This window comes from Equus quagga, chromosome 3, assembly GCF_021613505.1.
Source record: "Equus quagga isolate Etosha38 chromosome 3, UCLA_HA_Equagga_1.0, whole genome shotgun sequence".
In the NCBI taxonomy this organism is placed as follows: domain Eukaryota; kingdom Metazoa; phylum Chordata; class Mammalia; order Perissodactyla; family Equidae; genus Equus; species Equus quagga.
In genome coordinates this window covers 101,650,601-101,666,126 of record NC_060269.1, presented here as the reverse complement: position 1 = coordinate 101,666,126, position 15,526 = coordinate 101,650,601, and the positions used below count along the sequence as shown (strand labels likewise).

Here is a 15,526-nt window from a genome sequence, read left to right as displayed (position 1 = left end):
TGAAATGATGCTAAATAACATGCAACTACAAAAACTCAGTGCCTTAAAACAACACTTTCTTTCTCATGCTGTATGTCTATTTAATGAGCTGCAGTTGGTGCATATATCTTTTAATCCAGAACTCAGGTTGACAGAATAGCCCATATTTGAAACACAGCCTGTTGAGGTAACAAAGGAAAAGAAAATTCTGGAGTATCTGGACCCGCCAATTAGGTGTTGGTCCTTGAATGATCCAAGACACTTAGTTTATAGTCGTTGCCCAGAGAGTACTTCACGGTTCCACTAAACGCAGGGCTAGGAATTTCATTGGTATTAAATATTTGGTATACTTGATGAGGATAACTAATGATTGCCATGTTAATGTTAAAAGTTCCCTATGTCAGTATAATAGCCTAAGAGGATACTGTCCATTAATTCCTGTGTCTATGTTTTCAGTTTGACGTCAAATATTTTAAATAATAAACTAGAAATCATTCCAAAAGACAAATACTCAAGGAAGCAAACATAAGGACATTTAATTACCTTCGGGAGGGACTTTGCAGGCTTGCAGTGTAGTCCTCCAACAAATTCAAAGTGAGGTAAATAAGGGTAAGGAAATTCAAAATCCCAGGAAGTTCGAATCAACCACATTTCAGCTTTCCCCATAGTCTCACATATTGTGGTAGGTTTTCCTGAATAAAAAGGAAGGGTAATAGAGGAAAAACAAACTGATTTATTAAGTGCAAAATGTTTTACCATCCAATTTTCTAAGAAAAATTCATAAAGACCCAATTTGAGGCCTATGTAACGCATGAGAAATCAACTGGCCTCCCACTCATCAAAAGTATACCATAGTGAGATTATGAATAACCAAAGTAGGATTTCAGTCCAGAACAAGGAAAAAGTCTACTGATAATACAGTCTCTCTGCTTGAGCTAAGCCTGAGCCCTAGTCCCTGCTCAAAGTTGTCAAATGCTCCCAGCAGGAAAAACTCAGGCAGTGATCCTCAGCTCATGGTGGCAGTGTCTCCTCCTCTTCTCCAATTCCAGTTTGTCTCACCCTTGGTGCTCCAAAAGGCTTTTGATATCTTTGAAAAAGGACTTTTGTAATTTATCCATCTTTCTCTGGTGTTTCCAAGTGTGCTGCCATAACTAATTACATCTTACCAGGACTGGAAATCTTTTGACAAACTTTTCAAAAGTGATTATCCTCTTGCTATCCAAAATGAAATTTCCTGTTTCAGAAAACTTTGTTCTCTTTGACGAAGATATAGCACTGTATGATAATCTGGAGGCAAAATATTTGCTCTTCCGACATATTTAGTTGTTTAACAGTGCAAAGGTCACCTTTCAAAGAAGTGGCAACCATTAAGCATTAACACAACAAGAACTCAAATTAGGGACTCTGATTAAATCATTTTCCCTTAGTTAGGAGCCAGAGCTTCATTTCTAAATTCTGTTCAGTTATTGTGGAATAAGGAAGGTTACTCAGACATTTGGTGTCCTTCTGAAATATATATTCAGTATTATTGATAAGAGGAAATCATAATTACTACAAGGTTTCCCAACATATGGCTTTTTGAATATTCTCTTTGATGTTCTAAGTGCACTAAGGTTTGATCAAAAAATATAAGGGATTTTGAACTTACCAGGACAATCTATCTGTATAAGAGATCACAAGCAAATATCCATAATTTATGGGTTTGATCATGATAATGACAATGATATTTAAAATCCAGTTTTATACTCTGTATGTATCTCATTTTGGTACCTCATTGGAGTCGGCTATGGGTATAATCTTATTCTCTTCATGTGATATTTCACTCCCTCCTCATTTGTATGACAGTATTTTTTTTGAGATATAACTTATATACCATACAAGCCTTCCTTTTAAACACAACTGAGTAGTTTTTAGTATATTGGTAAAGTTGTACAACCATCACCACTATTTAATTTTAGAATATTTTCGTTTCCCTACAAAAAATCTCATGTCCGTTGGCAGTCAGCCTCTATTTCTCCCTCTTCACAGTCCCTGACAAACACTCATCTACACTCTGTTTTTATTGGCCTATTCCAGAATAATCTTACATCATTTCATATAAATGAAATTATACACTATGTATTCTTATTGCTACCTTCTTTCACTTAGCGTAATATTTTCAAGGTACGTCCATGTTGTAGTATCTATCAGTATTTCCCTACATTTTATTGCTGCATAATGTTTCTTTGTATGTCTATACTTCATTTTGTTTATTTATCAGTTGATGAACATTTGGGCTCTTTCCATTTTTGGCTACTATGAATAATGCTCCTATGAGCATTCATGTACATATTTGTGTGGGCATATGTTTTCATTTATCTTGTATGTATACATTGTATGTATGGAGTAGAATTACGGAATCATGTAGTTTATTGACTCTCTTTCTTAACAAGATGATATCTTTTTCATCTTAAATCTCTTCTCCTGAGATGATATCTAATGTGCTTAATGTATCTTATTGAAATGAAGACAATATAGTACAAGAGGAATAAAAAGTAATGGATTTGGATAAGACATTATGAGAAAATGTTCCAAATTTGGAAATCAAAAGAAATTATGGTATGCCCTTTTGATTCCATGCTGCAGAATTTTGAGCAAGCAAAGAAGGATTGTTTAAATTTTAGAAGATTGTGTCTATGGTTTACTCAGTCATTTGTTATTGATTTACTACAAACTTTTGAGTCCAGATACAGTAACATTGTGTTAACTTGTATATTTCTGTGTAGTAGAAAGGATCACCTCCTAAATTATGATTTTATTGTCCTATAGTATACTAACCACTGTTATGTGTAACCTAGTACTATTATCTTAACATTCCTTTTTTTCCCCAAAAATGTTTGTAAATAGTTCTTAAAAATATTTTTTGAACCTAATTTGCATCTTACTGATTTCTTCCTCAGTGATTTGGATTGATCTATGGTATAATTCACTTAATAACTATTTAAGAGTTACAAGTTATATTTTTAACACTAGAAAAATATATGTAGAGTGCATTTTTTTTGAGGAAGATTAGCCCTAAGCTAACATCCATGCCCATCTTCCTCTACTTTATATGTGGAATGCCTACCACAGCATGGCTTGCCCAGTGGTGCCATGTCCACACCCGGGACCTGAACCAGTGAACCGTGGGCCACCAAAGCAGAACATGCTCACTTAACTGCTGTGCCACCAGGTCGGCGTCTATGTAGAATACATTTTAAAGTGAGGGTCCTGAATTCTGAATAACCAAATGACAATCTATAGTTAACAGCATTTTTTTTTTTTTGAGGAAGATCAGCCCTGAGCTTTCTGCTGCCAATCCTCTCTTTTTGCTGAGGAAGACTGGCCCTGAGCGAACATCTGTGCCTATCTTCCTCCACTTTATGTGTGGGTTGCCTGCCACAGCATGGCTTTCCAAGTGCTGCCATGTCTGCACCCGGGATCCAAACTGGTGAACTCCGGACACTGAAGCGGAACGTGCGAACTTAACCACTGCGCCACCAGGCAGGCCCCGCTAACAGTACTTTTTTACTTTATGAAAGTCAAAGAAATATTTTCCTTCTATTTATCAAGTCTTAATTATTCTTTCTCAGATTATTGATATGCTCCCAAAAGAATATTCTAACGGGTCAAGAATTGGGAAAGAGTCAGAGACAGAGTCATACCTTATCTCTAATGCTTCACTGTGTAAGAGGTTCCAAAACTGAGTACCAAACTGTTAAAACCAGAAGTAAATAAACAATTTTGATCCAGCCGTTGATCAGTCACTCCCTAATCCATGACTCAGAAAATGTCTGCAAGATGAGATTCTAAGTTATCTTTTCTCAGTTTTGCCTTTTGCTGCTTGATTCTGACCATGGATAAGTGATGGGTGCAGCAGTCTCTGCCTACATTTCTTTTAGGGTCAAGTCTTGAAGAAATAAGCACCTGCTTCTGTCACAGAACACCTAGAAAAGTCTCAATGCAATGTGTCGGCCTTGATGAGGTCATATGCCTCTTTGAACATATGGCGTATTCCTTGACAGCGTATTTTATTGAAAACACTCATTTTTTTGTGTGAGTTGTGAGGAATGATTTCTCAGAGAAAAGTTAGAATAGATACCAGAAAAAACTAAAAGAGTTGCTGCTTTATAAAATAAGAGACCACAACTCTAAAGGAAAATTTTAATATTTTAAGGAATAAACTTAACCTTAATAATGATAAGGTATTAGAAATACTTCTGCTAAAATTAGCAACAAGGAGAAGATGGCTGCATAGAAAGACTCTGAACACACTTCCTCCCACTACACAACCAGGTTACAACTATTTTTGGAAAAATTATCCTGGAGAGAAAACTGAAAACTGGATGAAAAGAACCCCTACAAGAGACAGTCCTGACTGAGGCAGAAGAGACAGAAATTCTTTCTGAAGAGAAGAAAAGCCACATTCGTGAGCCACAAAGTTTCACAGCCAGCCAGGTGAGAGCCACACTCAGGTACACAGCCCTTCCTGGAGGAGTGGGGACCTGAGTAGCTGCCTGTTACCACTATAAGCACCCTTCAGACTCAGAACAACTGAGATGAGTGTCCTACTATCTTGCTTCACTGGTTGTTAACTGCAATAGGGAATACCCCAAGAAAAGCTATCAGATGAAAGCCAAAAAAAACCCAACTCTTAAAGCGCCCATGCACAAGTTCACCCATCTCAAAGAGCAGCCTAAATCACCAGAAAGAAGGCTGCACAGTCCTTTGGTGAAAAGGGACTCACCTGGTAGGCTCTGGGTGTATCACAGTGAGAGGTGAGCCCTCTCCAGAGACTGAGACTTTGACTGTAGTCATTGTTGTGACCTAGTGCAGGCATGTTGATGCAGATGCTGGCAGATGCCATTGAAGTTCTTCTCCTGACCTATTAGCCCAGGGGCCTGCCACAACCACTAGAGTGCAGATTTAATCCAATTCAGCCAGGCCAGGAAGCCTGACAGAAGAACAGGCACCACCCAACAGCAAGCCTTCAGGCTACTTGTCAGCCTGCCTAGATTGGGAGCCATGATCCTCTACAGGCAGGTGAGTGTGTCTGTCTCTTGTCTCTGTGGCACAGGGCCTGCATGAGGACCAGGTAAAGTGTGGGGGTCATTGGTGGAGAGGTGGGGGCTACTGCAGTGGGGCAACTGGGTATACTCCAGGGATTTTGGAAGTGTTCATGGACCAGGATTGTGATGATAGTGTGTGTGGACCTGTGGGTGGTGGGGCTTATCAGTGGCAGAAGACCTGTGCTTCACAAACAGCCACAAAGAGGATTGGCCTCACCTTCCAAAGCCTGGAACAACTGGGTGCTCCCATGTCTAGGGCCAGCCCTACTCAGCTGCAATCCTAAGAGAGCTGCCAAAAGTCTTGGAGGCATGAGACCTACAGCAACTTTAAGCACATAAGCCTAGTAATCAGCTACACTGGGTACCTGCCCAATCAACAGGAAAACTGCAACAAGAGTGCACTATTAGAACTTGCAGCCAATGGTTCTGGGGCTCCCCAAACCTGATTTAAAGTAGCTAGTCAAGAAGGGAAAGACTAGATTCTCTGAGTTCCTGAAGAAAAAGCAACCCTGTCACAGCAGAAAGACACTTGTAGCCCACACAGGGGTCACTCCTGGACCATTTGGACTGGAGATGAGAGGGAAGCACACTGCTGGTCCTCAAAAGGAATATCTTACATAAGCCCAGTTCTCCAAGATCAAGAGACATAACTGACTCACCTAATACATAGATATAAGCACAGACAAAGAAGCATAATGAGGAGGCAGAGGAATATGTTCAAAGCAAAGGAACAGGACAAAACTCCAGAAAAAGAACTAAATGAAATTGAAATAAGCAATCTATCTGACAAAGAGTTCAAACAGAAACTCATAAGGATGCTCACTGATATTGGGAGAAGACTGGATAAACACAGTGAGAACATCAAGAAAGCATTGGAAAATATAAAAAATAATCCATCAGAAATGAAGAATACAACACTGGAAATGAAAAATTCACTAGAGGAACTCAATAGCAGATTAGATGATACAGAAGAATGGATCAGTGCACTGGATGAAAGACTAGAGGAAATTACCCAAGCTGAACAGATGAAAGAAAAAAGAATGAGAACAGTCTGAGGGAACTCAGGGACAATATCAAACACACTAACATTCATATTATAGGTGTCCAAGAAGGAGAAGAGAGAGACAAATGGGCAGAGAATCTATTTGAAGAAATAATAGCTGAAAAGTTTCATAACCTAAGGAAGGAAACAGACATACAAGTACAGGAAGTACAGAGAGCATCAAACAAGATAAATGCAAAGAGGCCCACACCAAGACAGATTATAATTCAAATGTCCAAAGATGGAGAATCCTAAAAGGTGCCAGAGAAAGGCAACAAGTGACATACAAGGGAAACCCCATAAGACTATCAGCAGACTTCTCAGCTGAAACCCTGCAGTCTAGAAGAGTAGGATGACATATTTAAAGTGCCAAAAGGAAAAACCCTACAACCAAGAATACTCTATCCAGCAAGGTTATCATTCAGAATCGAAGGGGAGATAAAGAGCTTCCCAGACAAGCAAAAACTAAAGGAATTTATCACCAAGAAACCAGTTCTACAAGAAATGCTGAAGGGACTTATTTAAGTGAAAAGTGATGATCACAAATAGGGAAAAGAAAATTATCAAAAAAAGCTCCAGGCAATAAAATCCCTAAAAAAGGCAAAAATATGCTAAAGTAGCAGATCAACCAAGTATGAAGATAATATGAAGGTTAAAAGACAAAACTACTAAAAATACCTATTTCAATGATAAGAGGGTAATGGATAGGCACACACAAAACAAGAGAATAGATATGATTTAAAAAACATAAAATGTGGGAGGAGGGGAATAAAAGAGTAGAGCTTCTAGAAAGAAGTCAAGCTAAAGAGATTATCAACTCAATGTAGAATATTATATAGGAACCTCATGGTAATCACAAACCAGAAACCTATAATAAATAAACAAAGAAGTAAGATGAAAGATGTCAAACATATTATTAGAGAAAGTCATCAAATTTCAAGAGCAAGAGAGGAAGAAAGGAACAGAAAAGAACTACTAAAACACCTAGAAAAAAAGTAACAAAATGGCAATAAATACATGTTTATCAATAGCTACTTTAAATGTCATTGGACTAATTCTCCCAATCAAAAAGTGTAGGGTGGCTGACTTGATTAAAAAAACAAGCCCCAAATATATGCTGCACACAAGAGACACACTTCAAACCTAAAGACACTCACAAACTGAAAGCAAAAGGATAGAAAAAGATACTCCATGCAAATGACAAAGAAAAGAAAGGGGAGGTAGCAATACTTATATCAGACAAAATATACTTTAAAACAAAACTGTAACAAGAGACAAAGAAGGGCACTACATAATGATAAAGAGAACAATCCAACAAGAAGATATAATACTTGTAAATATGTATGCATGCAACATATGAGCACCTAAATATACAAAGCTATTATGAACAGACATAAAAGGAAATTTAGACAATAACAAAATAATAATAGGGAACTTTACACTCTACTTACACCAATGGTTAGATCATTCAAACATAAGATCAATAAGGAAACATTAGCCTTGAATGACACTTTGGACCAGATGGACTTAGTAGATACATGTAGAACATTCCATCCAAATTCACAGAATGCACATTCTTTTGAAATGCACATGGAACCTTCTCCAGGATTGATCACATATTAGGCCATAAAACAAGTCTCAATAAATGTAAAAGATTAAAAAAATACCAAGCATCTTTTGGGACCTCAATGGTATGAAACTAGAAATCAACCATAGGAATAAAATCAAAAAAGCCACAAAAATGTGGAGATTAAACAAAATGCTACTGAACAACAAGTGGGTGAATGAAGATATCAAAGGAGAAATAAAAAATTACCTAGAGACAAATGAAAATGAAAATATGACATGCCAAATTCTATGGGGTACAGCAAAAGCACTTCTGAAAGAGAAATTCATAGCAATTCAGGCCTACCTCAACAAATAAGAAAAATCCCAAATAAAGAATCTAACAGTGCACCAAAAGTAACTGGAAAAAGAAGGAGAAACAAAGCCCAAAATCAGCAGAAGTAAGGAAATAATAAAAATCAGAGCAGAAATAAACAAAAACAAGACTAAAAAAACAATAGGAAAAATCAACAAAAGCAAGAGATGGTTCATTGAAAAGATAAACAAAATTGACAAAGCTTAGCTAGACTCACCAAGAAAAAAAGAAAGAAGTCTCAAATAAATAAAATCAGAAATGAAAGAGGAGAAATTACAAGGGACACCTCAGAAATACAAAGGATTATAAGAGAATACTATGAAAACCTATATGCTAACCAATTGGATAATCTAGAAGAAATGGATAAATTATTAGAATCATACAATCTTCCAAAACTGGATCAAGAAGAAATAGAGAATTTGAATAGACCAATCCCCAGTAAGGAGATCAAAACAGCAATCAAAAACCTCCCCAAAAAATAAAAGTACAGGACCAGACGGCTTTCCTGGTGAATTCTACCAAACATTCAGAGAAGACTTAATGCTTATCCTTCTCAAATTGCTCCAAAAAGTTGAAGAGGAAGAGAGGACTCTTCACTCATTCTACAAAGACAATATAATCCTGATACCAAAACTAGACAAGGACAACACAAAAAAAGAAAATTATAGGCCAACATCACTGATGAACATCAGTGTAAAAATCTTCAACAAAACACCAGCAAATTGGATATAACCATACATTAAATAGATCATACATCATGATCATCTGGGTTTTACACTATGAATGCAGGGATGGTTCAACATCCACAAATCAATAATGGGATACACCACATTAACAAAATGAAGAATAAAAATCACATGATCATCCCAATAGATGTCAATAAAGCATTTGATAAGATACGGCACCAATTTATGTTAAAAACTCTAAATAAAATTGGTATAAAAGTAAAATATTTCAGCATAATAAATGCCATATATGACAAACCCACAGCAAATATCATTCTCAATGGAGAAAAACTGAAAATTATACCTCTATGAACAGGAATCAGAAAGGATGCTCACTTTCCCCACTCTTATTTAACATGCTATTGGAAGTCTTAGCCAGACCAATCAGGCAAGAAAAAGAAATAAAAATGATCCAAATCGTAAAAGAAGAAAAGAAAAGAAAGAAAAAAGAAATCATTATTTGCACACAACATGATTTTACATATAGAAAATCCTAAAGAATCCACTAAAAAAATTTAGAAGTGATAAATGAATACAGTCAATTTGCAGGATGCAAAGTCAACATACAAAAGTCAGCCGCATTTCTATACACTAACAGCCAAGCTGCAGAAAGAGAAGTTAAGACCAAAATCCCATTTACAAGTGCAACAAATAGAATAAAATACATAGGAATGAACTTAAGAAAACAGGTGAAAGATCTGTACACTGAAAACTATAAAACATTGTTGAAGAAATTTGAAGAAGACACAAAGAAATGGAAAGATATTCTGTGCTCTTGGATTGGAAGAATTAACATAGTTAAAATAACCAAACTTCCTAAAGCAATCTATAGATTCAATGCAATCCTCATCAATGTTCCAACAACATTTTTCACAGAAATAGAACAAAGAATCCTAAAATTTATATGGAACAACGAAAGACCATTAATAGCCAAAGCAATCCTGAGGAAAAAGAATAAAGCTGGAGGTATCACACTCCCTGATTTCAAAATATACTACAAAGCTATAGTAACCAAAACAGCATGGTACTGGCACAAAAACAGAAACACAAATCAATGGAACAGAAATGAGAGCCAAGAAATAAACCCACACATATATTGACAGCTAATTTTCGACAAGGGAGCCAAGAGCATACAATGAAGAAAGGAGAGTCTCTTCAGTAAATGGTGTTGGGAAAACTAGGCAGCCACATGTGAAAGAATGAAAGTAGACCATTACATTACACCATGCACAAAAATCAACTCAAAATGGATTAAAGACTGGAATGTAAGACCGGAAAGCATAAAATTTCTAGAAGAAAACCGGCAGTATTCTCTTTGACATCGGTCTTTGCAGCATATTTTCAAGTACCGTCTCTGATTTGGCAAGGGAAACAAAAGAAAGAATAAACAATTGGGACTACATCAAACTAAAAATTTTCTGCACAGCCAATGAAACCATCAACAAAATGAAAAGACAACTTAACAATTGGGAGAAGATATTTGCAAACCATATATCACATGGGTTAATATCCAAAATATACAAAGAACTCATATGTCTCAACAACAAAAAAACAACAACCCAATTTAAAAAATGGGCAAAAGAGCTGAACGGAGACTTCTCCAAAAAAGATATATGGATGGCCAACTGACACATTAAAAGATGTTCAACATAGCTATCATTAGCTATCAGCGAAATGAAAATCAAAACTACAATGAGGTATCACCTCACTCTGGTCACAATTGCTATAATTAGCAAGAAAGAAAACAGCAAGTATCGGAGAGGATGTAGAAGGAAGGCAACCCTCACACTGCTGGTGGGAGTGCAAACTGGTACAGCCACTATGGAAAGCAGTGCAGAGTTTCTTTAGAAACTTAAGAATAGAGCTACCATATGATCCAGCTATTCCACTGCTGGGTATTTATCCAAAGAACTTGAAAACACAAATGCATAAAGATACATGCACCCTTATGTTTATTGCAGCATTATTCACAATAGCCAAGACTTGGAAGCACCCTAGGTGCCCATGAAGGGACAAGTGGATAAAGAAGATGAGGCATATATACACAATGGAATACTACTCAGCCATAAGAAATAATGAAATCTGCCCATTTGTGACAACATGGATGGACCTTGAGGGTATTATGCTAAGTGAGATAAGTCAGAGGGAGAAAGTCAAATACCATATGATCTCACACATAAGTAGAAGATAAAAACAATGACAAACAGACACACAGCAACAGAGATTGGATTGGTGGTTACCAGAGGGAAGGGGAGGAGAGAGGAGCGTGAAAAGGGTGATTAGGCCCACATGTGAGGTGATGGATTATAATTAGTCTTTGAGTGGTGGACATGATGTAATCTTCACAGAATTTGAAATATATTAGGATATACACCTGAAATTTATATAATGTTATAATCCAATGTTACTGAAATAAAAACAAAATTTTTTAAATTTAAAAAAAGTTAGTTGCAAGGAAAACAATTCTAAAATTCACATGGAGCCACAAAAGACTACAAATAACCAAAGCTATCTTGAGAAAGAAAAACAAACCTGGAGGAATCACACTTCCTCATTTCAAACTATAGTATAAAGCTATAGTAATTAAAATCATTTGGTATTGGCATAAAAACAGACACATAGACCAATGGAACAGAATCAAGAGCCTCAAAATAAATCGATGCAAATATACTCAATTAATAATTGACAAGGGAACCAAGAATACTCAAGGGAAAAGAACATAGTCTCTTCAGTAAACAGTACTGGAAAATTGGATATTCAAATACAAAAGAATGAAACTAGACCAGAATCTCACTCCACTCACAAAAATTAACTCAAAATAGATTAATGACTTAAACGTAAGACCTAAAACTGTAAAAATCCTAGAGGAAAACATAGGAAAAATCTTCTTAATGTCAGTCTTGACATTAAATTTTGGATATGATGCCTAAAGCATAAGCAACAAAATTAAAAATAAACAAGTGGGATTACGTCAAGCTAAAAAGCTTCTGCAAAGCAAAAGAAATGATAAACAAAATAAGATAACCCATGACATTTCAGAAAATTTTTGCATACCATGTATCTGATGAGTTAAAATCCAAAATATATAAGAAATTCATACAACTCAATAGCAAAAAAAACAAATGCAATTAAAAAATGAGCAACAGACTTGAATATGTATTTATCCAAAGAAGATATTCAAATGGGCAACAAGTACATGAAATGATGCTCAAAATTACTCATCATCAGGGAAAAGCAAATCAAAACCTCTATGAGATATCGCCTCATACCTGTTATGATGGCTATCATCAGAAAGACAAGAGATAACAAAAGTTGGCAAGAATGTTGGGTAAAAAGGATCCTTGTGCGCTGTTGATGGGGATGTAAGTTGGAGCAACCACTATGGAAACCATTAGGGACCTTCCTCAAAAAATTAAAAATAGAACTACCATATGATCCAGCAATTCCACTTCTGGGTATATATACGAAGAAAAGGAAATCACTATCCTAAAGAGATGTCTGTACTTCCATGTTCATTGCAGCATTATTGGCAATAGCCAAGACAAGGAAACAATCGAAGTGTACATCTATGTATGAATGGATAATGAGAATGTCATTGTATATACAATGGAATATTATTCAGCCATGAGAAAAAAGGAAACCCTATCATTTCTGTCAATACGGATGAACCTAGGCAGAATTATGTAAGCGCAGTAAGTCAGACAGAGAAAGACAAATACAGTGTGATATCACTTGTAGGTGGAATCTAAAAAAACCCAACAAAACAAACTGATGGATACAGAGATTAGATTGTCATATTGGGTTGTGGTTGTCATATTGGGGTATGGAGGGTGGATACAACAGTTGAAGTTGTTCAAAAGATACGAATTTCATTTCTAAAGTAAGGAAGTCCATGCATGTAATGTACAGCATGGTGAGTATAGTTAGTAATACTATATTGTCTATTTGAAAGTTGTTAAGAAAGTCGATCCTAAAATTCTCATCTCAAGAAAAAACATTTGTAACTATATATGTTGTTGGATGTTAACCAGACTTACAGTGGTGATCATTTCAACATATATGCAAATATCAAATCATTATGATGTACACCTGAAATTAATATAATGTTAGGTGTCAATTATGTCTCACAAAAAGAAAAAAACCTAAATAACATAGGCAGGATACTATTTCCTCAAAGATTAATATATTATGCAAAATCATTCTTAATACAATTATACAAACACTTTCTTAAATAAAAAAATCAATTATGTGAAAGGAAAAAAGAAGGAGTAAAAGACTTGCTGAAATCGAGAAAATCATTGCACTCAGGACCAAAGCTCAGCAGATGCCCTCTCATTCATTTTTGAAAAGAACGAGAACAACAAAACAGCGAGATAAGTTAAAAAATCTGGAAAGAAGGTCCTTCAGAGAAAAATCTATTTTTTCCTCTTTGAGAGACAAGAGCAGATGAAACCAAGATATGCTTATTTATTTTCTAGTATTGTGCTCGCTTCATGACAATTTCTGCAATGAAGCAACCAAGCCTAGGTAGGACGAAAGAGAAAACCTAAGAAATAGCAAGTTAATTAGAAAGAAAGCAGAATGTCTAAAAGAAACAAACAAGAGAGAAAGAGATCAAGGTGTGGGAAATCACACTGTTAGATGTAGGTTTTCCCGATATTTAAAAAATTAGTAGCAGCAAGTAGGATTTATGTATAAATATAAAGAATATTCCTTTCTCTGATATAAGTACTCTAACATCGAAAACAAACAAACAAAAGAATCATTTCTTTGGCCTAAAACAGCACAGTCACTGTTTAACCCCAATTTTGCAATTCCAAGCCCCACAGGAGTTTGAGTCTTCACTTAGAAATACCTTTTTAAAGTTTTTATACACTCAGATAAATATTTACATTTTACGTACAAAATAAGAATCCTTACTACATGCAAATTTCTCTTACCTAAAACCTTGCTATAATACTCATCCCATTCCGGAAACAGATAATATAAGTACATCACATCACTCATTACATGCAATAACCAATTCTCCAGCCTCTGTACAAAAGTCATGTTGTCTGTCAGTCCTGTTGTGCTTCCAGGAACATATGAAGAAGGGGTGGGAAGCCCTCCACACAGTCTTTCAACAGCATTCCCCACAGAAAACCGAAAAGAGTATATAAATGGAATATTGAGAAGCTCAGCCAACAACTCCCCACAAAAGCTTAAAGGATCAGCAACACAGATATCAAACTTTGCTGCCTGAAGCCTGCTGAGTAACTCCGTATTTGTGATAACAGTGTCGCATACTCTTTTGTGTGTCCTTAAAAAACTCTTGAACATTTCTGGCAGTTTTACTTGCTTGTCCCACCAGGACATTTTCTGCAGTTCAGAAGTAGTTATATAGATAAAGGTATTGAGCTCTTCCATGTAAGTCTCTTTAGTTACTGAAACTTGAAGGACCTCTACATTAAAGGGAATCTTGGTATGATCCATCAGAAGGCTAAATGAGGGTACTAGGAGGGTTATTTCATGCCCACGAAGATGGAGTTCTTCCAGAATAACTTTTAAATTAATCCAATGACTAAAATCTGTGGGCCATACAAGTACTTTCCCAGTCCTTCCAGAGTCGAGGAAACACAGATGCAGCATGAAAAGGACACAGAAGCCTTTCACAGTCTTCATGATCAGCTCCCGCTCTGACGAAACCTGGACTTAAACCAAGTGCATGAAGTTCGCAATGCAGAGAACTCTTCTTTGACCCTCTCAACCTATTTATAGTAGATTGGGCTGAACTTTGAACAGCATGCTTTGTGTCATTGATTAAAATTAAAGCAACTGCTTTGATAAAGAAAAGGTCAGTAAAGTCAATAAAATGAGTTAGGAGGGAAATCCTCAGAACCAGAGATTCAAAACTCCTTGTAGAGGATGTGAAAATAAAAAGAGGCTTAAAGTTAATTACAGATCAAAAATAATTTGTAAATTCTATTAAGAAAATCCATTACCATGTGATGCGTATTCAATTAGGATTGCTCTTTATCTTTTTCTCTGGTTACATATGATTTTCATTTGAGCAGAATTATCCCTCTAGTATTTCTCTTAATCATAACACTGCTAGGTATTCTAGGTGGAAAGGAGGGTACCATCTACTACCAGAATGAGATAATATGTGCACCGTAAGAAGTATTAAGGCAGAGAGAAGATTTAAATCCAATATTCTACTGCTAAATTTACTGCTCTTTCTGCTAAATCACACCTATCTTCAAAAGAAAAAGTATTCTTTTTTTCTGTTACTGTAGATATGAGTTCAAGTTTTTATTCTAGTTTAGATTAATATTATAATGAGAAGAGCTATCTTAGAATAGAAAAAGCAAGTCATGAAGAAAATAAAAATAATTTTTTCCTTCCTTACGTCACATCTATTCTATTTTCTTTGCTTTTTCAATCTGAGAACTTTTGTGTGTGTGTGAGGATGATTCACCCTGAGCTAACATCTGGTGCCAATCCTCCTCTAATTTTTGCTTGCAGAAGATGAGCACTGAGCTAACATCTGTGTCAAACTTCCTCTACTTTGTATGTGGGATGTCTCCACAGCATGGCTAATGAATGGAGTAGGTCCACACCTGGGATCCAAACCCCCAAACCCAGGCCACTGAAGTGGAAGGCATGGAAACTTAACTAGCTTGCCATGGGACCAGCCCTTCTAAGAGACTTTATAAAGTAAAATTCCATTATTTCACTTGGATCCCCGTACATGGAAGCCACTACTCCATGTAGAAATGGATTCAATGGTATT

The 15,526-nt window shown here is 36.1% G+C and overlaps 1 protein-coding gene across 1 annotated transcript in view; it reads right to left on the bottom strand.

The window, feature by feature from the left end:
• Positions 1-14,415, bottom strand: part of LOC124237172 (UDP-glucuronosyltransferase 2C1-like) — a 33,945-nt gene extending 19,530 nt beyond the window's left edge. The window contains exons 1-2 of the mRNA XM_046656556.1: positions 13,695-14,415; positions 523-671 (exon numbers count right to left, since the gene is read on the bottom strand). Coding sequence (XP_046512512.1) covers positions 523-671; positions 13,695-14,415 — 870 coding nt within the window. The remainder of the gene's footprint in view (positions 1-522; positions 672-13,694) is intronic.
• Positions 14,416-15,526: the final 1,111 nt, after the last annotated feature.